The sequence below is a fragment of the Entelurus aequoreus genome, linkage group LG07, assembly GCF_033978785.1.
Source record: "Entelurus aequoreus isolate RoL-2023_Sb linkage group LG07, RoL_Eaeq_v1.1, whole genome shotgun sequence".
NCBI classification, from domain to species: domain Eukaryota; kingdom Metazoa; phylum Chordata; class Actinopteri; order Syngnathiformes; family Syngnathidae; genus Entelurus; species Entelurus aequoreus.
In genome coordinates, this window is record NC_084737.1 from 7,661,760 (window position 1) to 7,687,289 (window position 25,530).

The window sequence follows — 25,530 nt, forward strand, 5'->3', positions numbered from 1 at the left end:
ACCAAAAAATTCAAAAAATGTTTTCTTACTGTACCGAAAATGAACCGAACCGTGGCCTCTAAACCGAGGTACGTACCGAACCGAAATGTTTGTGTACTGTTACACCCCTAAATTTTAATGTCAAATTTCTCTCAATGTTAAAAAAGAATACCTATTTCATACCCCTTTTTATTGAGGTGATGTTGCCTTTCAAATATGCCATTTTTATTGTTACAAGCGTGTCCAGTTCTTACAAGAAAAGTCATGAACTAAATATATTTGTGTCAATAAGAAGGAGTCAGAATTTGGGCCAAGGCCACAGCAGAGGAGTGTTCCTGAGGTAGTTCTGGAAGGCCGGGTCAGACCCCCACTTCTTCATGGCCTGCTTCTCCAGGATGGGAATACCGCTGACGTGTCTCAGCAGGAACCAGACGAAGACGGGCGAGGCCACGCTCAGGTACTGGGGACCCCGCATGACCGACGAGGCCGAGAGCCACAGACCGCACCACTGCAGGATCTCCCCGAAGTAGTTGGGGTGTCTGCTGTAAGCCCACAGTCCGCTCTGGATGAACCGACCCTGCGGGCCACAGAACCCTCGGGTGACGTGACCTCTAATTATCACAAGGTGCTGCGTGTGCTTACCACGTTATCCGGGTCGCGCTTGAAGACCCACTTCTGCTGGTCGGCGATGGCCTCGGTAGCAAAGCCCAGACCCCACAGGGTCCAGCCTACATAGTCCTTGGGTCCTAGTGGGGTGTCGCGCTTCTCACTGTTGAGCATGAGGGTGGGCAGCAGCGTCATGAACACCCACAGGGCTGACCACATGAACATGGAAGCATCATGTAGACTTCATTCCAGACAAAAAGTACAGCAAAACATTTAAAAATCATATTTTAGCATCTTTTTGCAGGCGATCTGTTCCAGGGTCAAACTCTGGCCATTATTAAAGCTATAAGTGTACAAACAATGTCATACAGACAAGCACTGGTCATAGTAAAACAAAAAAGGAATGACAAGTGTAAAAACTACTTAACACAGAAATAACACTTCTGTGACTTTTGCAAATATTACAGCAAGAGAAATTATTGAAAAACTCATGAATTATTAGAACATGTTCACTTTTGAACTTTAAAACCTCTAAAGGCCTTAGTTGCCACATGCGTGGACAGCACCTTTTAGCTCTTATTTCCAAAATTGTGTACATTACTGAATTGGGGTCTTGTGGACACTTATACTGCCATCTGGTGGTGTCAGAAGAGTATAACATACAATGGAATTTTGGGGGAAAAAAGTGTAAAAATAAGAATTAGCATGTCACTAAACATGAAGTACACGTTAGTGTACTTATGGACTAAGTACATCATATCGAAAGATGATTCTTAGTTTTTATTCTAATTAAGGTCCAATAAGCAAAGAGAAATTAAAGCATGCAAACAAACAGCTTGGAACTTAAGGCCTACTGAAATTAAATGTTTTTATTTAAACGGTGATAGCAGATCCATTCTATGTGTCATACTTGATCATTTCGCGATATTGCCATATTTTTGCTGAAAGGATTTAGTAGAGAACGACGATAAAGATCGCAACTTTTGGTATCTGATATTTAAAAAAAGCCTTGCCCCTACCGGAAGTAGCGTGACGTAGTCAATTGAACAGCTTCTCACATTTTCCTATTGTTTTCAATGCAGCTAGAGCGATTCGGACCGAGAAAGCGACGATTACCCCATTAATTTGAGCCAGGATGAAAGAATCGTGGATGAGGAACGTTAGAGTGAATGGCTAGAATGCAGTGCAAGACATTTCTTTTTTCGCTCTGACCGTAACTTAGGTACAAGCTGGCTCATTGGATTCCACACTCTCTCCTTTTTCTATTGTGGATCACGGATTTGTATTTTAAACCACCTCGGATACTATATCCTCTTGAAAATGAGAGTCGTGAACGCGAAATGGACATTCACAGTGACTTATCTCCACGACAATACATCGACGAAACACTTTAGCTACGGAGCTAACGTGATAGCATCGTGCTTAACTGCATCTAGAAACAAAATAAATAAATCCCCGACTGGAAGGATAGACAGAAGATCAACAATACTATTAAACCATGGACATGTAAATACACGGTTAATGCTTTCCAGCCTGGCGAAGCTTAACAATGTTGTTGCTAACGACGCCATTGAAGCTAACTTAGCAACCGTACCTCACAGAGCTATGCTAAAAACATTAGCTATCCACCTACGCCAGCCAGCCCTCATCTGCTCATCAACACCCGTGTTCACCTGCGTTCCAGCGATCGATGGTGCGACGAAGGACTTCACCCGATCACAGATGCGGTCGGCGATACGGAGGAAGTTTAGGTGAGTTCGCCGGCTAACGCGTCTGCTATCCATCTCTGTCTTCCTGGTTGTGTTGCTGTAGCCAGCCGCTAATACACCGATCCCACCTACAACTTTCTTTGCAGTCTCCATTGTTCATTAAACAAATTGCAGAAGATTCACCAACACAGATGTCCAGAATACTGTGGAATTTTGCAATGAAAACAGAGCTTTTTGTATCGGATACAATGGTGTCCGAATACTTCTGTTTCAACCATTGACGTCACGCGCATACGTCATCATACATAGACGTTTTCAACCGGAAGTTTAGCGGGAAATTTAAAATTGCACTTTATAAGTTAACCCGGCCGTATTGGCATGTGTTGCAATGTTAAGATTTCATCATTGATATATAAACCATCAGACTGCGTGGTCGCTAGTAGTGGCTTTCAGTAGGCCTTTAGGAGGTTAATGATCAGGGGTGCATGGAAAAACATTAGCTCCTTAAACCACATGGTCATATATGAACAGTGAAACCTCTATTTGCAAACTTTCAGATGGAGTCAAATATGCCTCCGTGTACAAAAGCTTCATTCATGTTGCGTCTTGCCTGCAGACAAAAAGCAGGGCGCAACATTTCGGGGGAGGCGGCATCACTAAACGCTTCAGCGTGTGCCTTTTCAGTTGGTTTTTTTGTCTGAAAAGTTTTGTCCATTTTGCTAAAAAGACAACACCGTTGTAATCAATGTGGAGTTAAAAAGTGTGTGAGGAGTACATTAATGGCGCTTACAAGTCTGCAAGAATCAACGCAGCAGGCTTTGTACCACAGCAAGTTTTAATTGTGATGAGACTGGACTTTTCTGGGGAAAAAAGATGCCCCTCAATCCCTCTGTCTGCTCCTCCTTTGCCCATGTTCATGTAAGTGGATTTGACTTTTTTCAATGTTTATTATTGCAACGCTGTGGTTGTTAAAGTTGAGGTTTTGTGTGATTTCTGATCGTTTGTGAGGGCACCAAAGGGACTTCCGTGTGTGCGCGCGTTCAGCTTGTCGTCGTCGTTTTGCCTTTTTTATTAAATAGTCGATTCATTGCCTCCTTGTACTCTATAGCAGTGGTCCCCAACCACCAGGCCACCGCCCGGTACCGGTCCGTGGATCGATTGGTACTGGGCCGCACAAGAAATTTAAAAATATACACTACCGTTCAAAAGTTTGGGGTCACATTGAAATGTCCTTATTTTTGAAGGAAAAGCACTGTACTTTTCAATGAAGATAACTTTAAACTAGTCTTAACTTTAAACAAATACACTCTATACATTGCTAATGTGGTAAATGACTATTTTAGCTGCAAATGTCTGGTTTTTGGTGTAATATCTACATAGGTGTATAGAGGCCCATTTCCAGCAACTATCACTCCAGTGTTGTAATGGTACAATGTGTTTGCTCATTGGCTCAGAAGGCTAATTGATGATTAGAAAAGCCTTGTGCAATCATGTTCACACATCTGAAAACAGTTTAGCTCGTTACAGACGCTACAAAACTGACCTTCCTTTGAGCAGATTGAGTTTCTGGAGCATCACATTTGTGGGGTCAATTAAACGCTCAAAAAAGCCAGAAAAAGAGAACTTTCATCTGAAACTCGACAGTCTATTCTTGTTCTTAGAAATGAAGGCTATTCCACAAAATTGTTTGGGTGACCCCAAACTTTTGAACGGCAGTGTATATATATATATATTTTTTTTTAAATTTATTAAATCAACATAAGAAACAAGATACACTTACAATTAGTACACCAACCCAAAATATCTCCCTCCCCCATTTACACTCATTCGCACAAAAGGGTTGTTTCTTTCTGTTATTCATATTTCTGGTTCCTACATTATATATCAATACAGTCTGCAGGGATACAGTCCGTAAGCACACATGATTGTATTTTTTTATGACAAAAATAAAACAAAATACCATTCCCCCCCGGAGAATGGTATTTAGCAATGTGTTTTTAGCATTCAATCAGACATTATTGTGAGGTTTTGTATTAGTGTTCCTAAAAATAGATATACTGGACCTTATACGCTTTTTTTGCTCTAAATTTGGCCCCCCAGTGGCAAAATAATTGCCCAGGCCTAGCCTATATGATACGGTGTCGCTCACTGAAAAGTGCACTCACACCCGTTCTTGGGCACTCCATTTATGAGGTCGCCTACAGCCACAGTTTTTGCTCAGATTTGCTTTTGCAGACTATGCACGCCCTTGGAGACTCACCTGTTTATTTCAGCCTTTACTAAACTGTATGAACTCAGGTGTGCACATTTTGTTTTCCTTTCCTGTGTAAACAAGAAACGCATCCCACAATGCACTGTGTCTGTAGGTAGCGTGCAGTACCTTGAATAGTCCAGTACACGAAGAAGGTCCCCGGGCTGTCCCTGACATTGTTAAACCTTCGATCGTGGCCGTCCTTCAAGATGCGCGTGAAGAGGAATGTGCCCAGCCTGCGGGGAGAGAAGACTTAACCAGCAGGCCCATTAACCCAAAACATTACTCATTAACCACGCTTTATTTAGGCCTTCCACATTCCGCTGACCTCCTTTCTCCAAGTGGTGGCGTCACCTAAACCATACCGTTAAATATCACCACGTTGTTCACATTTGCACAGAAACGTCGCAGGCTACTGATGTTTCGGTTTGGCAAAATAAATGACGCTTGTTGTGCGGTTGGCTTACAAGTGTTCTGCTAAAATCATAATAAATCCCATAACTACAATAAGGACAAACTGTACAATAATCCTATGAATTGTTTAATCCCCAGATAAACCTTTTTGCTTGCTAAGCTCGGTTAAATATGACGGTTACGATAATTGCATTTTTATAAAACCGTATTATTTGATCAAGAAACCGAATATTGTTTCAATGCTAGCTAACAACTTTTGATACGATACCTGACTTATCGTAGTTTAACGATAAAAAACATACCGTTTCAATGCTAGCTAACAACTTTTGGTTTTGTACTGGACTCATGAATGCTAAAACAAAGTACATCGGTAAATATGATACGGTACCTGAGTCCGATAATTACATTTCTAAACGTACAATAAGATTTATCTTAAAGACCGTAGCGGCAAATATGCGATCTTTATACACTGTTCTAACTCCCCCTCTCTCAGTCCTCGAGGGAGGATCCAAGACGGTACCTGAGTCCGATAATTACATTTCTAAGCGTACGATAGATTTATCTTAAAGACCGTAGCGGCAAATATGCAATCTTTATACACTGTTCTAACTCCCCCTCTCTCAGTCCTCGAGGGAGGGTCCAAGACGGTACCTGAGTCCGATAATTACATTTCTAAACGTACGATGGATTTATCTTAAAGAACGTAGCGGCAAATATGCAATCTTTATACACTGTTCTAACTAACTCCCCCTCTTTCAGTCCTCGAGGGAGGGTCTGAGATGGTACCCGAGTTCGATAATTACATTTCTAAACGTACGATAAGATTTATCTTAAAGACCGTCGCGGCAAATATGCGATCTTTATACCCTGTTCTAACTCCCCCTCTCTGTCCTCGAGGGAGGGTCCGAGACGGTACCTGAGTCCGATAATTAAATTTCTAAACGTACGATAGATTTATGTTAAAGACCGTTGCGGCAAATATGCAATCTTTATACACTGTTCTAACTCCCCCTCTCTCAGTCCTCGAGGGAGGGTCCAAGACGGTACCTGAGTCCGATAATTACATTTCTAAACGTACGATAACCTTTATCTTAAAGACCGTCGCGGCAAATATGCTATCTTAATACACTGTTCTAACTAACTCCCCCTCTCTCAGTCCTCGAGGGAGGATCCAAGACGGTACCTGAGTCCGATAATTACATTTCTAAGCGTACGATAGATTTATCTTAAAGACCGTAGCGGCAAATATGCTATCTTTATACACTGTTCTAACTCCCCCTCTCTCAGTCCTTGAGGGAGGGTCTGAGACGGTACCTGAGTCCGATAATTACATTTCTAAACGTACGATAGATTTATCTTAAAGACCGTAGCGGCAAATATGCGATCTTTATACACTGTTCTAACTCCCCCTCTCTCAGTCCTTGAGGGAGGGTCCAAGACGGTACCTGAGTCCAATAATTACATTTCTAAACGTACGATGGATTTATCTTAAAGAACATAGCGGCAAATATGCAATCTTTATACACTGTTCTACAGTAACTCCCCCTCTCTGTCCTCGAGGGAGGGTCCGAGATGGTACCCGAGTTCGATAATTACATTTCTAAACGTACGATAAGATTTATCTTAAAGACCGTCGCGGCAAATATGCGATCTTTACACACTGTTCTACCTCCCCCTCTCTGTTCTTAAGGGAGGGTCCAAGACGGTACCTGAGTCCGATAATTACATTTCTAAACGTACGATAGATTTATCTTAAAGACCATTGCGGCAAATATGCGATCTTTATACACTGTTCTAACTAACTCCCCCTCTCTCAGTCCTCGAGGGAGGGTCCGAGACGGTACCTGAGTCCGATAATTACATTTCTAAACGTACGATAACCTTAATCTTAAAGACCGTCGCGGCAAATATGCGATCTTTATACACTGTTCTAACTCCCCCTCTCTGTTCTTAAGAGAGGGTCCAAGACGGTACCTGAGTTCGATAATTACATTTCTAAACGTACGATAGATTTATGTTAAAGACCGTTGCGGCAAATATGCTATCTTTATACACTGTTCTAACTGCCCCTCTCTCAGTCTTCAAGCGAGGGTCCAAGACGGTACCTGAGTCCGATAATTACATTTCTAAACGTACGATAAGATTTATCTTAAAGACCGTTGCGGCAAATATGCAATCTTTATACACTGTTCTAACTAACTCCCCCTCTCTGTCTTCGAGCGAGGGTCTAAGACGGTACCTGAGTCCGATAATTACATTTCTAAACGTACGATAGATTTATCTTAAAGACCGTAGCGGCAAATATTCAATCTTTATGCACTGTTCTAACTCCCCCTCTCTCAGTCCTCGAGGGAGGGTCCAAGACGGTACCTGAGTCCGATAATTACATTTCTAAACGTACGATAGATTTATCTTAAAGACTGTCGCGGCAAATATGCAATCTTTATACACTGTTCAAACTCCCCATCTCTCAGTCCTCGAGGGAGGGTCCAAGACGGTATCTGAGTCCGATAATTACATTTCTAAACGTACGATAAGATTTATCTTAAAGACCGTAGCGGCAAATATGCAATCTTTATACACTGTTCTAACTAACTCCCCCTCTCTCAGTCCTCGAGGGAGGGTCCAAGACGGTACCTGAGTCCGATAATTACATTTCTAAACGTACGATAGATTTATGTTGAAGACCGTTGCGGCAAATATGCCATCTTTATACACTGTTCTAACTAACTCCCCCTCTCTCAGTCCTCGTGGGAGGATCCGAGATGGTACCTGAGTCCGATAATTACATTTCTAAACGTACAATAACATTTATCTTAAAGACCGTCGCGGCAAATATGCAATCTTTATACACTGTTCTAACTAACTCCCCCTCTCTCAGTCCTCGAGGGAGGGTCCGAGACGGTATACCTGAGCCCCCACGCCGTCACCAGGCCCGTCTGAACATTCTGCCGAAGGTGACCGCCTCCTCCCCAGATACGACTCAAATGGGCCAGCAGTATAAAAGTGCCGGATCCTGGAAGACCGAAAAAAAAAAGAAGAGAAGCGTATGAGTAAGGCGTGTTCAATCAATCTTTTACCCAGGAAACTGCGGGTAATTGGTTCCAAAGTTCAAGGGTGACCCGCCCAGGAGCGCCAGTGCAGCGCGGACCAGAGCTGGAAAGTGACGGCTGACGCACAAGTGTCAAGGTGACATCGAAAGGTAAGATCTTTTATCTACTCCTAACAATTGCTTTGCTCTAAATGTGTAACAATTCAAATTATTGCTACATAATCAGAAATACTTTATTAATCCCCGAGGGGGAAATTACAATTTTCAGCACAATCCCATTCAAGATCAGACAAACATTACAAGGAGACAGAACAGGATCAAACATTACAGGGAGACAGAACAGGATCGCTGACTGGCTATGTCAATTTCCTAAAGAAAAGGCAGGAAAAAGTTGATTGCAACCTTCATTTCAGCCATTTTTGCTGGACCCATGCTACCTTCAATCAATGAGCTAAAGTACCAATGATAGTCACACACACACTACGTGTGGCGGAATTATTCTCTGCATTTTGACCCATCACCCTTGATCACCCCCTGGTAGGTGAGGGGAGCAGTGAGCAGCAGCGGTGGCCGCGCCCGGGAATCATTTTTGGTTATTAAACCCCCAATTCCAACCCTTGATGCTAAGTGCCAAGCAGGGAGGTAACGGCTCCCATTTTTATAGTCTTTGGTACGACTCGGCCGGGGTTTGAACTCACACTCTAACCACTAGGCCACTGGAGTCAACAATTGTACGGCTTTTTAAGTCTAGAATGTGCACATTTATACGACACAATCAACTTTGATTGATTGAAACTTGTATTAGTAGATTGCACAGTACAGTACATATTCCGCACAATTGACCACTAAATGGTAACACCCGAATAAGTTGTTCAACTTGTTTAAATCGGGGGTCCACGTTAATCAATACCTTTTTCCTGTAGTTTTGATGACTTACAGTAAATGTGGGATTTACTGTACCCGACCCCCCCCCCCCCCCCCCCCCCCAATGTATCCTTTCTACGCCCCTGCATAAGCAGACTCGATCCCATTACACTCCCACGTTTTGTAACAGTCACACTCGTGTTTCTTATTATTATGCAACCCAGAACTAATCAGGTTGTTGCTGAATGGTAATATTTAACCGCGTAATTAGTTTTATTACCTGCCAAGTCGTAGAACTTCTCGGTTTTGAGCGCAGCCGCCGTCGCCCAGCCGACCCACTGGATGGCGAGGTCGGCGGCGGCACATTTGGCCAGCGTGCTCCCCATAGTCATGTCTCGCAGCTCGGCCAGCAGCTCCTTAGTGGGACAGTTTGTCATGCAGCCACTCCTACTCTTCGTCTACGAAATTTGATTAAAAAAAACCATAAACTTTACCGGTCATAGTTCAGCACCGCCATGTTACTTCCGGGAGTTTATGAAATGGCACGCAAAGCACTCTGGGTATTGTAGTGCTTATGCAATTAGGTTGATTAATCCTCACTAAACAGGCTTTTTTTCCCCGTTATTATGCAGTTTTATTTACGATAAAGTTTTATCGCGGTCAGCCAACAGCTCCGGAGCTGGATACTTTGCTGTAAAGCCCCTAATCCGAAGTAAAAATGTAGTACTTAAATTCAGCGCCGCCATAGACATTTTATAAGGGTACGCAGCATCGAGCGCTACTGCCTACTGGCGCTGACGAGACGCGGGGCCGCCATCTTGGAGTGGTGATCCGCTCCACTCAGTGCAATTCATTTGGCAGGAGCAACGCATTTAATTCATTTTACCTCACTGAATACTAGGGGTGTGGGAAAAAAATCGATTCGAATTCAAATCGCGATTCTCATGTTGTACGATTCGGAATCGATTCTCATTTTTCAAAAATCGATTTTTTAATTTTTTTAATTTTAATTTTTTAAAATTTGTATTAATCAATCCAACAAAATAATACACAGCAATACCATAACAATGTAATCCAATTCCAAAAGCAAAGCCGACCCAGCAACACTCAGAACTGCAATAAACAGAGCAATTGAGAGGAGACACAAACACGACACAGAACAAACCAAAAGTAGTGAAACAAAAATGAATATTATCAACAACAGTATCAATATTAGTAACAATTTTAATGTAGCAGTGATTAAAAATCCCTCATTGACATTATCATTAGACATTTATAAAAAAAAAAAGAACAATAGTGTCACAGTGGCTTACACTTGCATCGCATCTCATAAGCTTGACAACACACTGTGTCCAATATTTTCACAAAGATAAAATAAGTCATATTTTTGGTTCATTTAATAGTTAAAACAAATGTACATTATTGCATTGATAAAACATTGTCCTTTGACTTTAACTTTAACTTAACTTTACAATTATAAAAGCTTTTTACAAAAATCTACTACTCTGCTTGCATGTCAGCAGACTGGGGTAGATCCTGCTGAAATCCTATGTATTGAATGAATAGAGAATTTTTTTGAATCGGAAAAATATCGTTTTTGAATCGAGAATCGCGTTGAATCGAAAAAATCGATTTATAATCGAATCGTGACCCCAAGAATCTATATTGAATCGAATCGTGGGACACCCAAAGATTCACAGCCCTACTGAATACCACTGATTTTCACACAGTTTTTTGTCATACATGTAGCTATGATAAAGGACACATGTTTTGGCGTGTTTTATTATTCATAGTTTGCTTAACAGTAATAGAATATTCTTATATGCTATAAGTGACCAGACATCCGAGATCAAAACTGGGAATATAATCCCAGAGAAGGGGGAAAAAAACGGTCAGCTATTTTTAAAGTTGAAGAAACAATATGATTAGGTTATATATACTTGCGTATATCCTACATAAAGAATGTATGAATACATTAGATATCTATATATCTTAGGGACCTATAGACTTTATCTCTGTTGCTGCAGCAGCAGAGTTTATTCTGTCTTGACACTTTGTATTGATATTTTCTATTACATTGTTCCCTTAAATGATAATGTTTACACTGATTGTTTTATATGTATTTTTTATGTATGTAATATCGCTAAGTTGTTTTTGTGTAATATTTTTTTTCTTGCAATATTACAAATTTATTTACGGAAAATTACTACTCTTTTAAATATAGTGTCTTTATTTATGTAATGCTAAAACTTTATTACCATAAAACCACAACTGTTTTCTTAGAATATTATATCTTTTATTTCCGCAAAGTGTAGACATTTTCTTGCAATATTTTATTCTGGTAAAAATTACAACTTTTTCGTAATGGTATTATTGTATTTTTATTTTTTAAAATTCTAATTCAGACTATTTTATACGCTATTTTGGAAAAATGACATCAGTTTTTTTGTAATATCGCTGAGTTGTTTTTGTGTAATTTTTTTTTTTTCTTGCAATATTAAATCTTTATATTTACGGAAAATTACTACTCTTTTTCATATGGTGTCTTTATTTATGTAATGCTACAACTTTATTACCATAAAACCACAACTTTTTTCTTAGAATATTATATCTTTTATTTCCACAAAATGTAGACATTTTCTTGCAATATTTTATTCTGGTAAAAATAACAACTTTTCATAATGGTATTATTGTTGTTTTTTTTTACTCTAATTCAGACTATTTTATACGCTATTTTGGAAAAACTGTTATTTTTGTAATATTTTTTTTCTTGCAATATTACATCTTTATTTACGGAAAATTACTACTCTTTTTCATATGGTGTCTTTATCTAAGTAATGCTACAACTTTATTACCATAAAATCACAACTTTTTTCTGAGAATATATATCTTATTTCTGCAAAATGTAAACATTTTCTTTCAATATTTTATTCTGGCAAAAATTACAACTTTTTCATAATGATATGATTGTATTTATTTAATTCAAATTCAGACATTTTGATACTTTTATTTGGAAAAATTACAAAAGTTTTTTGTAATATTGTTAAGTTGTTTTTGTGAAATATTAAATTTTTCTTGCAATATTACGTCTTTATTTACGTACAATTACTACACTTTTTCATATCGTGACTTTATTTGCATAATGCTACGACTTAAAAGCACAACTTTTTTTTATTTCCACAAAATATAGTTTTTTTTTCTTGCAATATTTTAAAAATTATAACTTTTTTGTAATGTTACTATTTTATTTAGCATTAAATTGTCTTTTATTTGTAATATTTTATGTCTTACCACGTTTTCTCATTGATTGATTGTATGATTGAGAAGTTTATTGACATCTCAAAGAATTAAATCCATGTAATGCTTTAAAAAGGCAAATGGATGGCACAAAAAGCCAAAAGGCTTGTTTCCATTGTGGTCCATTAAATATTCATCACATTTGCTACATTCAATAATAAAACATATATAACCTGTAACATGTATATAAAAAATTACGTAAAAAATGGATACATTATGTACATATACACAGTATACATTATATGATATCCTATATGTATTCTTGTAAAATATACAACTTCATTCCTTTTAAATGACAACTTTGTATTGGAAAATATGTTTAGTTTTTTAAAACAATATTACAACTATATTGTAATAAAATGATCGCTGTTGTTGAAGTATTTTTGGTGTTGTGACAAGATCACGAGTGCAAGCGGCCGAAATGCCAAATTAGCATTTGCATTAAAAAAAATGTCTCCCAAATGAATGCTCACTTCTGGGAATCGGTTGTCATCGTTTGCTAAAAAGAGCCATTTAGAACCCTCGATTCGTTCGCAAAGGTCACATCTCTATCATCTATTACTATCATTAATAATGATGATTATTATTATTATAGTTAAACTAACCATGGCGGATCACACCAGTCCTAAAGGCAACAGTGGAGACTTTGCCAAAAAAGTCCAAAGACGGCTGAGCAGAGGCAAAGAAAAGGTAACGACAAGATGTCAAGGATGAGGAATAAATCCTAAACGTTTTGATTTGTTTTGTTTTGCAGGTGCTGCAGAAACTTGGCAAGTCTGTGGAGACCAGAGATGACCAGTTGGAGCGTTACGTCCTACAGTTTCAGGACCAACAGGTAGAATCTTACCCTGCATGTACTGTCAACGTCAAACACATATTTGTATATCTGCTGTCAGGCCGACGGGAACAGAATCTACAAGGAGCTGAGGAACTACATTGAAGCGGTCCGAGGTGAAACCTTAGTCTGCGCCCTTGTCTTCTTGCGGGGGGTGTCATCTTGCTTCTTGTTCCTCCTTTCAGACATGAGAGAAGCCTCCAGACGCCTCTCGCAGTCTTTGTTCGACGTTTACGAAAGCAATTGGGTGGGAGAAGAAGACATCGGCGCCATAGTGGAGGTCAGACTTTTTTTTTTTTAGTTCAGAACATGACGAGTATTGTACAGTAGTTCTTCAAATAAAGGTCAAAGAGATACAGTGTCTCAATGAAATGACTAATTATACTACTGCATTTCTACCACTTTTTACCATTTTAGCTTAGTTTGAGTAACATTGTAACATATTCTTATTAAAAAAATGGCAATTTTAAAAACTACAACATGTTTGAAAAGTCTTGTAAATATAACTTTATTTTGTAATACTGTATTTCTCATAACATTTTGACATTATTCTTGTGCTTTCCTTTTTTTGTTCCGAGTTTAAGTGTCTTTCAGTTATGACATTTTGTCATCATTTTACGACCTTGATCTCGTGAAAGTGTAACACTCTGATATTGTACATTTATCCATGAAATGCAACAACTTTATTCTTGTAAAATCACAAAGTCCTTATTTCTGAATGCTTTGGACCATTTACACAATAATAATAATATTATTATTATTATTGTTATTATTATTATTATTATTAATAATTATCATTATTATTACTATTATTATTATATTATTATTATAATTAATAATAGTATTAGCAATAATAATATTAATAATTATATCATTATTATTATTATTATTGTCAATAATAATAATAATTATATTATTAGTATTATTATGAATATTACTAATATAATTATTAATATTATTATTATTAGTTATTATTATTATTAATAATGATAATAATAATTATTATTAATAATAATATAGCAATATTACTAATTATAATATTAATAATAATATTATTATAATTAATAAAAATATTATTATTAATAATAATAATATTAATAATAATGATTGTATTATTACGAATAATAATCATATTAATAATTATATTATTATTAATAATAATATTATTATTAATAATAATGTTAATAAATATTATTATATTATTATTATTATATTATTAATAATAATAATAACATTATTATTATTATTATTATTATTATTATTATAATAATAATAATAATAATTATTATTGTTATATTATTGCTATTATTATTAATATTAATAATAATAATATTAATAATAATACTACTAATAATAATAATGTGTAAATGTTCCAAAGCATTCAGAAATAAGGATGTTGTGATTTTACAAGAATAAAGTTGTTGCATTTCATGGATAAAGCGCTATAATAATAATAATAATAATAATATTATTATTATTATTATTAATAATAATAATAATGTATGTTGTGAAGGGCGAGGACCTCCTGTGGAACGACTACGAGGTGAAGCTGTTGGACCAGGCAGTACGGACCATGGAGTCTTACGTGGGCCAGTTCCCTGATGTCAGGGTAGGTCCCACGCTCCCAGCTCAGTGCCTCTCAGACCTGAGCGCTAGGATCTTTGCCTTGGATTGTGTGTCCCTAATCACGTGTCTTTCAGGAGAAAGTGGCCAAGAGGGGCAGGAAACTGGTGGACTACGACTCGTCCCGTCACCACCTGGAGGCCCTGCAGGCGGCCAAGAAGAGGGACGACGTCAAGATCAGCAAGGTCAATGTTCATGACACTTTGACCCTTTGCAGAACTACTTTTCTTTACCCTCACAGTTCACTGTCCTGCTTTCCTCGCTTGGTCTTCTTATTTCCGGTCGAACCTCACCTCACTGACCCCAGGGGTGCTCACACTTTTTTTGCAGGCGAGCTACTTTTCAACTGACCAAGTGGAGGGAATCTACCTCATTCATATATATCATTTATATTTATTTATTTATAAAAGAGGTTTTTGGTAACAAGTTAAATGTGTTTAATGATAATACCCTCGGCTATCGACCAACACACCAATCCGCCATCGACCGACACACCAATCCGCCATCGACCGACACACCAATCCGCCATCGACCAACACACCAATCCGCCATCGACCGACACACCAATCCGCCATCGACCGACACACCAATCCGCCATCGACCGACACACCAATCCGCCATCGACCGACACACCAATCCGCCATCGACCGACACACCAATCCGCCATCGACCGACACACCAATCCGCCATCGACCGACACACCAATCCGCCATCGACCGACACACCCCCCGCCATCGACCGACACACCCCCCGCCATTGACCGACACACCCTCCGCCATCGACCGACACCCTCCGCCATCGACCGACACACCCTCCGCCATCGACCGACACACCCTCCGCCATCGACCGACACACCCTCCGCCATCGACCGACACACCCTCCGCCATCGACCGACACACCCTCCGCCATCGACCGACACACTCTCCGCCATCGACCGACACACCGTCCGCCATCGACCGACACACCGTCCGCCATCGACCGACACACCCTCTGCTATCGACCGGCACACCGTCCGCGATAACCCGACACACCTTCTGCCATCGACCGACACACCCTCCGCGATCGACCGACACCCTCCGCGATCGACCGATACACTGTCCGCTATCGACTGACACACCCTCAACTATCGACTGACACACCCTCAACTATCGACCGACACACCGTCCGCCATCGACCGACACACCCTCAGCTATAGACCGATACACCATCCGCTATCGACCGACACACCCTCAACTATCGACCGATACACTGTCCGCTATCGACTGACACACCCTCAATTATCGACTGACACACCGTCCGCCATCAACCGACACACCCTTAGCCATCGACCGACACACCGTCCGCGCTTGACTGTCTCATCCTCCGCCATCGACCGACACACCATTGCCGATCAACCGACACACCGTTGGCGATCGACCGACACACCGTCCGCGATCGACCGACACCCTCCGCGATCGACCGATACACTGTCCGCTATCGACTGACACACCCTCAACTATCGACCGACACACCGTCCGCCATCGACCGACACACCCTCAGCTATCAACGATACACCATCCGCTATCGACCGACACACCCTCAACTATCGACCGATACGCTGTCCGCTATCGACTGACACACCCTCAATTATCGACTGACACACCGTCCGCCATCAACCGACACACCCTTCGCCATCGACCGACACACCGTCCGCGCTTTACCGTCTCATCCTCCGCCATCGACCGACACACCGTTGCCGATCGACCGACACACCCTCAACTATCGACCGACACACCTTCCGCCATCGACCGACACACCCTCCACGATCGACCGACACCCTCCACGATCGACCGATACACCGTCCGCTATCGACTGACACACCCTCAACTATCGACCGACACACCGTCCGCCATCGACCGACACACCCTCAGCTATCGACCGATACACCGTCTGCTATCGACCGACACACCCTTAACTATCGACCGATACACCGTCCGCTATCGACCGACACACCCTCAATTATCAACTGACACACCGTCCGCCATCAACCGACACACCCTTCGCCATCGACCGACACACCGTCCGCGCTTGACCGTCTCATCCTCCGCCATGGACCGACACACCGTTGCCGATCGACCGACACACCGTTGCCGATCGACCAACACACCGTTGCCGATCGACCGACATACCGTTGGCGATCGACTGACACACCGTTGGCGATCGACCGACACACCCTCCGCGATTGACCGATACATCGTCCGCGATCGACTGACACACCCTCAACTATCGACCGACACACCGTCCGCCATCGACCGACACACCCTCAGCTATCGACTGATACACTGTCCGCTATCGACCGACACTGTCCGCTATCGACCGACACACCCTCAACTATCAACTGACACACCGTCCGCCATCAACCGACACACCCTCCGCCATCGACCGACACACCCTCCGCCATCGACCGACACACCCTCCGCCATCGACCGACACACCCTCCGCCATCGACCGACATACCGTCCGCGCTTGACCGTCTCATCCTCCGCCCTCGACTGACACACCGTCCGCGATCGACCGACACACCGTCCGCGATCGACCGACACACCGTCCGCGATCGACCGACACACCGTCCGCGATCGACCGACACACCGTCTGCGATTGACCGACACACCCTCCACAATCTACGTAATGGGCACCCCTGCTGTGTGGGCCTTCCAAAGCCATGATGGGTGCCTTTGCCTCAGCTGGCCACTTGATGGCACTGCTGCTCACCTTCTCCCTCTCCATGCAATCAAGCTGCTGTTCATGCTGTGAAAGTGATGGCAACGTTCCTGTGCTGGCAGGCAGAAGAAGAGATGAGCGGCACCAAGCGAGTCTACGACACCATCAACAGCGAGCTGAAAGAGGAGCTGCCTGAGCTGCATGAAAGGTCCTTTCACCTCTTTCACACATTTCAATAATAGCTGCCATTGTTCCTGCAGGGTTCGTACGGGTGCTTAAAAACCTTGAAAATGCTTGGATTTTAATGTTGTGTTTTCAAGGTTTGAAAAATGCTTGAATGTTGGGTGAAGTGCTTGTGACTGCTTGGAAACGTTCATCATATTTCTCCGCAGTCTGACTCAATAGGCTAATTATGAAATGGAAAAAAATAAATGAAGTTCCCTTAAAAATGAAAGCTACACATTGATCTGTTGGCCTAGCACGAGCCCTTACATTAGGTCAGTGTTTTTCAACCACTGTGCTGCGGCACACTAGCGTGCCGTCAGATACAGTCTGGTGTGCCGTGGGAGATGATCTAATTTCACCTATTTGGGTTAAAAATATGTTTTGCAAACTAGTAATTCTAGTCCACAAATGATGTGTTGTTGTTGAGTGTCGGTGCTGTCCAGAGCTCGGCAGAGTACCGTATTTTTCGGACTGTAAGTCGCAGTTTTTTTCATAGTTTGGCCGGGTGTGCGACTTATACTCAGGAGCGACTTATGTGTGAAATGATTAACACATTAGCGTAAAATATCAAATAATATTATTGATCTCATTCACGTAAGAGACTAGACGTATAAGATTTCATGGGATTTAGCGATTAGGAGTGACAGATTGTTTGGTAAACGTATAGCATGTTCTATATGTTATAGTTTTTTGAATGACTCTTACCATAATATGTTACGTTAACATACCAGGCACGTTCTCAGTTGGTTATTTATGCCTCATATAACGTACACTTATTCAGCCTGTTGTTCACTATTCTTTATTTATTTTAAATTGCCTTTCAAATGTCTATTCTTGGTGTTGGCTTTTATCAAATACATTTCCCCAAACAATGCGACTTATACTCCAGTGCGACTTATATATGTTTTTTTCCTTCTTTATTATGCATTTTCGGCCGGTGCGACTTATACTCCGGAGCGACTTATACTCCAAAAAAATACAGTAACCGTGTAATACTCTTCCATATCAGTAGGTGTTAATAAATGAGTGAAATTGACATTTTGAGGGTGCGTGGGTTTATATCACATTATCAATCAATCCACTTTATTTGTATAGCACATTCAAACAACAAAATGTTTCCAAAGTGCTGCACAACAATATTAAAAACAATATTCAAATATTATCCTTAGCTCCACCAATGACGGAATAAAAACAAAAAATAAATACGTATAAAACCAATATAAAAAACAATATAAAATTAAAGCTGCAAGCAGCGTTGGTCGGGCCCGCGTATTTGGCAGGTGCTAGTTGCTGAAGGATGTCAATCTATGAAATGTAGGTCTAAGTGAGACCTACATAGAGGTTGTTGTTTCATGTCTCTAAGACGTTCCTACCGGAAGTTACAAGCAGTTTTGTCTGTTTTCCTCAGAGGAGCAGTTTTGTCTGTGTTTTATTCCTAGGGGGCGCTAGAGCGCAATTTTGAGTTTTGGGTTTCGGTTTTTTATTAGATCGCAATTTCCGCCAGTCCTGATGTGTGTAAAAAGTTTGGTGAGTTTTTAAGTATTTTAAGGGGGTCAAATTACAGCTCAAAGAGGCAAAAATTTGTGTTTTTATGAACATTTTGTTTTGAAGGGGTGATTGCCAACTTCCTGTTGATTTTTGCTGAAGGATGTCAGTGTATGCAATCTAGCTCTAAGTCAGACCTACAAAGAAGTTTTTGTTTCATGTCTCTACGACATTCGTACTGGGAGTTAGAGGAAGTGTTGTCTGTGTTTTTTTCCTAGGTGCTGCGGCAGCGGAGTAGCATCAGCGCAGCGGGTCTTTGAAGGCTCATAAAATCAAAACCGTAGCACTTATCAAAACGCTTTCGTCAACTTTTAATCAGAAGGGTTCAATCTCTCTCCTGTAGTAGTTTGAAGCCGAAACGACAAACGCGCTCAGAGGAGATAATGTTTGATGTTTGGTGACCGGTTTTATTTGACTGGTTTTTAACATTTTAATGAATATGTACTAAAAACACTCATTTTTGCCTCTTTGAGCTGTAATTTCACCCCCTTAAAATACTTCAAAACTCACCAAACTTCTCACACACATCGGGACTGGTGGAAATTGCCATCTAAAAAAAAACTCAGACAAAACTGCTTGTAACTTCCGGTAGGAACGTCTTAGAGACATGAAAGAAATACCTCTATGTAGGTCTCACCTAGACCTACATTTCATAGATTGACATCCTTCAGCAAAAATCAACAGGAAGTTTGCAATCCCTCCTTCAAAACAAAATTTTTGTTAAAACCGGTCACCAAACATCAAACATTATCTCCTCTGAGCGCGTTTGTCGTTTCGGCTTCAAACTACTACAGGAGAAAAAGTTTGGACACCCCTGAGTTAAAGGCCTACTGAAATGAAATTTTTTTATTTAAACGGGAATAGCAGATCCATTCTATGTGTCATACTTGACCATTTCCCGATATTGCCATATTTTTGCTGAAAGGATTTAGTAGAGAAAATCGACGATAAAGTTCGCAACTTTTGCTCGCTGATATAAAAAAAAGCCTTGCCTGTACCGGAAGTAGCGTGACGTCACAGGAGCTAGGATTCCTCACAATTCCCCGTTGTTTACAATGGAGCGAGAGAGATTCGGACCGAGAAAGTGACGATTACCCCATTAATTTGAGCGAGGATGAAAGATTCGTAGATGAGGAACGTTACAGTGAAGGACTTGAGAGGCAGTGATGGACGTATCTTTTTTCGCTCTGACCGTAACTTAGGTACAAGCTGGCTCATTGGATTCCACACTCTCTCCTTTTTCTATTGTAGATCACAGATTTGTATTTTAAACCACCTCAGATACTATATCCTCTTGAAAATGAGTCGAGAACGCAAAATGGACATTCACAGTGACTGAACATGTAAATACACGATTAATAATATTCAGCTTTGCGAAGCTAAAAAAATAGAAGCTAACCTAGCTACGTAGCCAACGTGATAGCATCAGTCTCAAATGCAGATAGAAACTAAATTTAAAAAAACCCTGACTGGATGGATAGACAGAAGATAAAAAATACTATTAAACCATGAACATGTAAATACACGATTAATAATATTCAGCTTTGCAAAGCTAAAAAAATAGAAGCTAACCTAGCAACGTACCCAACGTGATAGCATCAGTCTGAAATGCAGTTAGAAACTAAATTAAAAAAAACCCTGCCTGGATGGATAGACAGAAGATCAAAAATACTATTAAACCATGAACATGTAAATCAACAAATAATAATATTCAGCTTTGCGAAGCTAAAAAAATAGAAGCTAACCTAGCTACGTAGCCAACGTTATAGCATCAGTCTCAAATGCAGTTAGAAACTAAATAAAAAAAAACCCTGCCTGGATGGATAGACAGAAGATCAAAAATACTATTAAACCATGAACATGTAAATCAACAAATAATAATATTCAGCTTTGCGAAGCTAAAAAAATAGAAGCTAACCTAGCTACGTAGCCAACGTGATAGCATCAGTCTCAAATGCAGATAGAAACTAAATTAAAAAAAACCCTGACTGGATGGATAGACAGAAGATCAAAAATACTATTAAACCATGAACATGTAAATACACGATTAATAATATTCAGCTTGGCGAAGCTAAAAAAAATAGAAGCTAACCTAGCAACGTAGCCAACGTTATAGCATCAGTCTCAAATGCAGTTAGAAACTAAATAAAAAAAAAACCCTGACTGGGTGGATAGACAGAAGATCAAAAATACTATTAAACCATGAACATGTAAATCAACAAATAATAATATTCAGCTTTGCGAAGCTAAAAAAAATAGAAGCTAACCTAGCAACGTAGCCTACGTGATAGCATCAGTCTCAAATGCAGATAGAAACTAAATTTAAAAAAACCCTGACTGGATGGATAGACAGAAGATCAAAAATACTATTAAACCATGAACATGTAAATACACGATTAATAATATTCAGCTTTGCGAAGCTAAAAAAACAGAAGCTAACTTAGATGCGGCGGCAGGCGTACTCACTGTAGTGCGTCTGCTATCCTGCTCAAAACACAACACAACCTCCTGGTGTTGGTGTTGCTGTAGTCCGCCGCTCCACCGATCGCACCTACAACTTTCTTCTTTGCAGTCTCCATTGTTCATTAAACAAATTGCAAAAGATTCACCAACACAGATGTCCAGAATACTGTGGAATTTTGTTGAAGAAAACAGAGGTATTCGAATTGGGTCCAAACACTTCCCTTGACCTCGTGAAATTGCACTTTATAAGTTAACCCGGCCGTATTGGCATGTGTTGCAATGTTAAGATTTCATCATTGATATATAAACTATCAGACTGCGTGGTCGCTAGTAGTGGCTTTCAGTAGGCCTTTAATGATAACTGCTGCTTCAATGTAAAGACTTAATTTTAGCAGATTTTCCGTATTTTCCCTACAGACAGCATTTGTTGACCTCAAACAACAAGGCTATAGATCAGGGGTGTCAAACGTACGGCCCGAGGGCCGGATCAGGCCCGCGAACAGGTTTTATCCGGCCCGCGGGATGAGTTTGCTAAGTATAAAAATGAACCTGAAATTTTTGAATGAAAGAAACAGCTGTTCTAAATGTGTCCACTAGATGGCACAATAGCAATTCTTTGTATCTTTGTAGATGATGCTACATATGTACAAAATAAACCTCATGATGTTAGTACATCAGTCGAGGAAAATGATCAAACTGCATAAATAACATTTTGTAATTTGATTTTGATATAATTGTTTTATCTTGATAGATTGAAAATGAACACCAATGAGTTGACTGATGAACATTATCACATAATTTATTCAGAAAATATAAATAACGACAAAAAAAGTATATATACTATTAACCGCAACAGGTAATTGTAAAAAAAAACAACAACTTTATGATTTGTACAATTTCAGAATGTGCTTGTTTTATTTTTAAACAAATAAAACAATCTGAAGTTGTCTTTATTTTTAAGTTATCGTGCCGTGATTTTACCAGTCCGGCCCACTTGGGAGTATTTTTCTCCATGTGGCCCCCCATCTAAAATGAGTTTGACACCCCTGCTATAGATTGATTCACACTGGTTTTCGCCTTTTGAAGGGGACTGGGAAAACTGGAAAATTGATCCTGAAAGTCCTGAAAAAGTGCTTGAGTTTGGCGGTGGGAAAGGTGTGCGAACCCTGTCCGGGCTTCATGTTACGTTTGCTTCCTCAGCCGCGTCGGATGCTACGTGACGGTCTTCTCCGCCGTATCCAGCGTGCGAGATGTCTTCTACAGAGAGATGAGGACGGTAGGTGGCCTGAGGGACGGACGCACGGCAAAGAAGTTTGTTTTGACGCCAGCCTGGTCTCTGGCAGCTCAACATGGACCTGGACAACGTGGTGAAGGAACTGCAGGCTCAGCATCCTGACAAAGTGTTTGCCGTTCAGGGTGTGCACAGGTGAGTGTGGCCGCAGGATATCACTTTTACTGACATGAATGGACCCCATTTGAATTTACACCACATGACATTATAATATACTGAAGTACAAAACCCAAAGGCAGTGAAGTTGCCTGGGTGTTGTTGATAAATGGCTTTGCCTAGTAGAGTTTTAACTTGCACTTACAGATGTAGCGACCAACTGTAGTTACTGACAGTGGTTTTCTGAAGTGTTCCTGAGCCCATGTGGTGATATCCTTTACACACTGATGTCGCTTTTTTGATGCAGTACCGCCTGAGGGATCGAAGGTCCGTAATATCATGGCTTACGTGCAGTGATTTCCCCAGATTCTCTGAACCTTTTGATGATATTACGGAGCGTAGATGGTGAAATCCCTAAATTCCTTGTTGAGAAATGTTGTTCTTAAACAATTTGCTCAGGCATTTGTTGACAAAGTGGTGACCCTCGCCCCCGTCCTCGTTTGTGAACGACTGAGCATTTCATGGAAGCTGCTTTTACACCCAATCATGGCACCCACCTGTTCCCAATGAGCCTGTTCACCTGTGTGATGTTCCAAATAAGCCTTTGATGAGCATTCCTCGACTTTCTCACTCTTTTTTGCCACTTGTGCCAGCTTTTTTGAAACATGTTGCAGGCATCAAATTTCAAATGAGCTAATATTTGGAAAAAATAACAAAGTTTACCAGTTCTGACGCTAAATATCTTGTCTTTGCAGTCTCTTCAATTGAATATAAGTTGAAAAGGATTTGCAAATGATTGTATTCTCTTTTTATTTACCTTTTACACAACGTGACAACGTCACTGCAACACTAAATGGTCCCTAGTGTGTGAATGTTGTCTGTCTGTCTGTGTTGGCCCTGCGATGAGGTGGCGACTTGTCCAGGGTGTACCCCGCCTTCCGCCCGTGTGCAGCTGAGATAGGCTCCAGCCACCCCGAAAGGGACAAGCGGTAGAAAATGGATGGATGGAATTGAATGACATTAAATTACATTACATTGCATTAATTGACATTACGTTACATTAGATTGCATTAAAATAAATTCACTGACATTAAGTTGAATAACATCAATTTACATTGAACTGAATGACATTAGATTACATTGAAATGTATTTCATTAACAAATTAAATGACATTGTGTCAGGTTCAAACACTGATGACATATATTAAACAAGACAAGAGGCAAAGAATCAAACAGAGGCAGAATTCAATGTGGACTCGATATTGAGGAGAAAACGTGTCGACCTGTAACCTCTTAACAGTGTCACCCACGCTCTGACAAAAGATTGCACTCCTTCTTTATTTGACTTTCTCCCCCCCACCTGACCACAGCTGCTTCCAGAGGGCAGTGGGTCGTAAACAGCGCTGCCTTTGGTTACCGAACAGTTCAAAAGGAGAGGTCGTAAAATAGTTCAAAAAGAGTTCCGTAAAATAGTTCAAAGAGAGTTCCGTAAAATAGTTCGAAAAGAGTTCGTCTGGAAATTGGGCAGAAGTTTGCCTGGAACTCATTTCAACACAAAGTTTTTTTGTGATAACTTACAAACAATTATTCTAACACATTGCATGAATTTACATTCAATTAAAGTGACGTACACTGCATTAAAGTACAGTAAATGACATAAATTGCCTTGAATTAAATGGAATGACATTACATCACGTTGAATTGAATTGTATTATTCTGATTTTCATTAACTTACATCACTTTAAATTACATTACATATTAAAATAACAAATTAAATGATGTTAAATGTATTACACAAATTACATTACATTAACTTCTAGTACATTGAATTGAATGACATTACATTAATATATGTTGCATTGACTTAGACCAGGGGTCACCAACGCGGTGCCCGCGGGCACCAGGTGGCCCGTAAGGACCGGATTAGTCGCCCCGCTGGCCTGTTCTAAAAGTAGCTCAAATAGCAGCACTTACCAGTGAGCTGCCTCTATTTTTTAAATTTTATTTATTTACTAGCAAGCTGGTCTCGCTTTGCCCGACATTTTAATTCTAAGAGAGACAAAACTCAAATAGAATTTGAAAATCCAAGAAAATATTTTAAAGACTTGGTCTTCACTTGTTTGAATAATTTCATTAATTTTTTTTACTTTGCTTCTTATAACTTTCAGAAAGACAATTTTAGAGAAAAAATACAACCTTAAAAATGATTTTAGGATTTTTAAACACATATACCTTTTTACCTTTTAAATTCCTTCCTATTCTTTCCTGACAATTTAAATCAATGTTCAAGTACATTTTTTTTTTTTATTGTAAAGAATAATAAATACATTTTAATTTAATTCTTCATTTTAGCTTCTGTTTTTTCGACAAAGAATATTTGTGAAATATTTCTTCAAACTTATTATGATTAAAATTGAAAAAAATTATTCTGGCAAATCTAGAAAATCCGTAGAATCAAATTTAAATCTTATTTCAAAGTCTTTTGAATTTCTCTTAAAATTTTTGTTCTGGAAAATCTAGAATAAAAAAAAAAAAGATTTGTCTTTGTTATAAATATAGCTTTGTCCAATTTGTTATATA

General features: G+C 40.0%; 2 protein-coding genes across 3 annotated transcripts in view; one reads left to right on the forward strand and one right to left on the reverse strand.

Annotated features, from left to right (window-relative positions):
* On the reverse strand, window positions 1-9,494 carry si:ch211-210c8.6 (uncharacterized). 2 transcript variants are annotated; one of them, XM_062051893.1, is made up of 6 exons: window positions 9,370-9,494; window positions 9,156-9,291; window positions 7,870-7,975; window positions 4,675-4,781; window positions 622-794; window positions 1-556 (listed from the first exon to the last, which is right to left on the reverse strand). In XM_062051893.1, exons 2-6 carry the CDS (start codon window positions 9,265-9,267, stop codon window positions 278-280), a joined length of 777 nt encoding a protein of 258 aa, XP_061907877.1. In that variant the 5' UTR covers window positions 9,268-9,291; window positions 9,370-9,494; the 3' UTR covers window positions 1-277. The 2 variants fall into 2 exon arrangements, with proteins under 2 accessions (XP_061907877.1, XP_061907876.1); XM_062051892.1 differs by having other exon boundaries at window positions 9,156-9,464.
* Window positions 7,790-25,530, forward strand: part of bin2a (bridging integrator 2a) — a 21,662-nt gene continuing 3,921 nt past the window's right edge. The window contains exons 1-10 of the mRNA XM_062051891.1: window positions 7,790-8,161; window positions 12,768-12,862; window positions 12,927-13,007; window positions 13,069-13,123; window positions 13,193-13,287; window positions 14,521-14,616; window positions 14,708-14,815; window positions 17,453-17,538; window positions 22,764-22,839; window positions 22,907-22,989. Of these exons, the coding sequence (XP_061907875.1) occupies window positions 12,779-12,862; window positions 12,927-13,007; window positions 13,069-13,123; window positions 13,193-13,287; window positions 14,521-14,616; window positions 14,708-14,815; window positions 17,453-17,538; window positions 22,764-22,839; window positions 22,907-22,989 (764 nt within the window). The 5' untranslated portion in view covers window positions 7,790-8,161; window positions 12,768-12,778. The remainder of the gene's footprint in view (window positions 8,162-12,767; window positions 12,863-12,926; window positions 13,008-13,068; window positions 13,124-13,192; window positions 13,288-14,520; window positions 14,617-14,707; window positions 14,816-17,452; window positions 17,539-22,763; window positions 22,840-22,906; window positions 22,990-25,530) is intronic.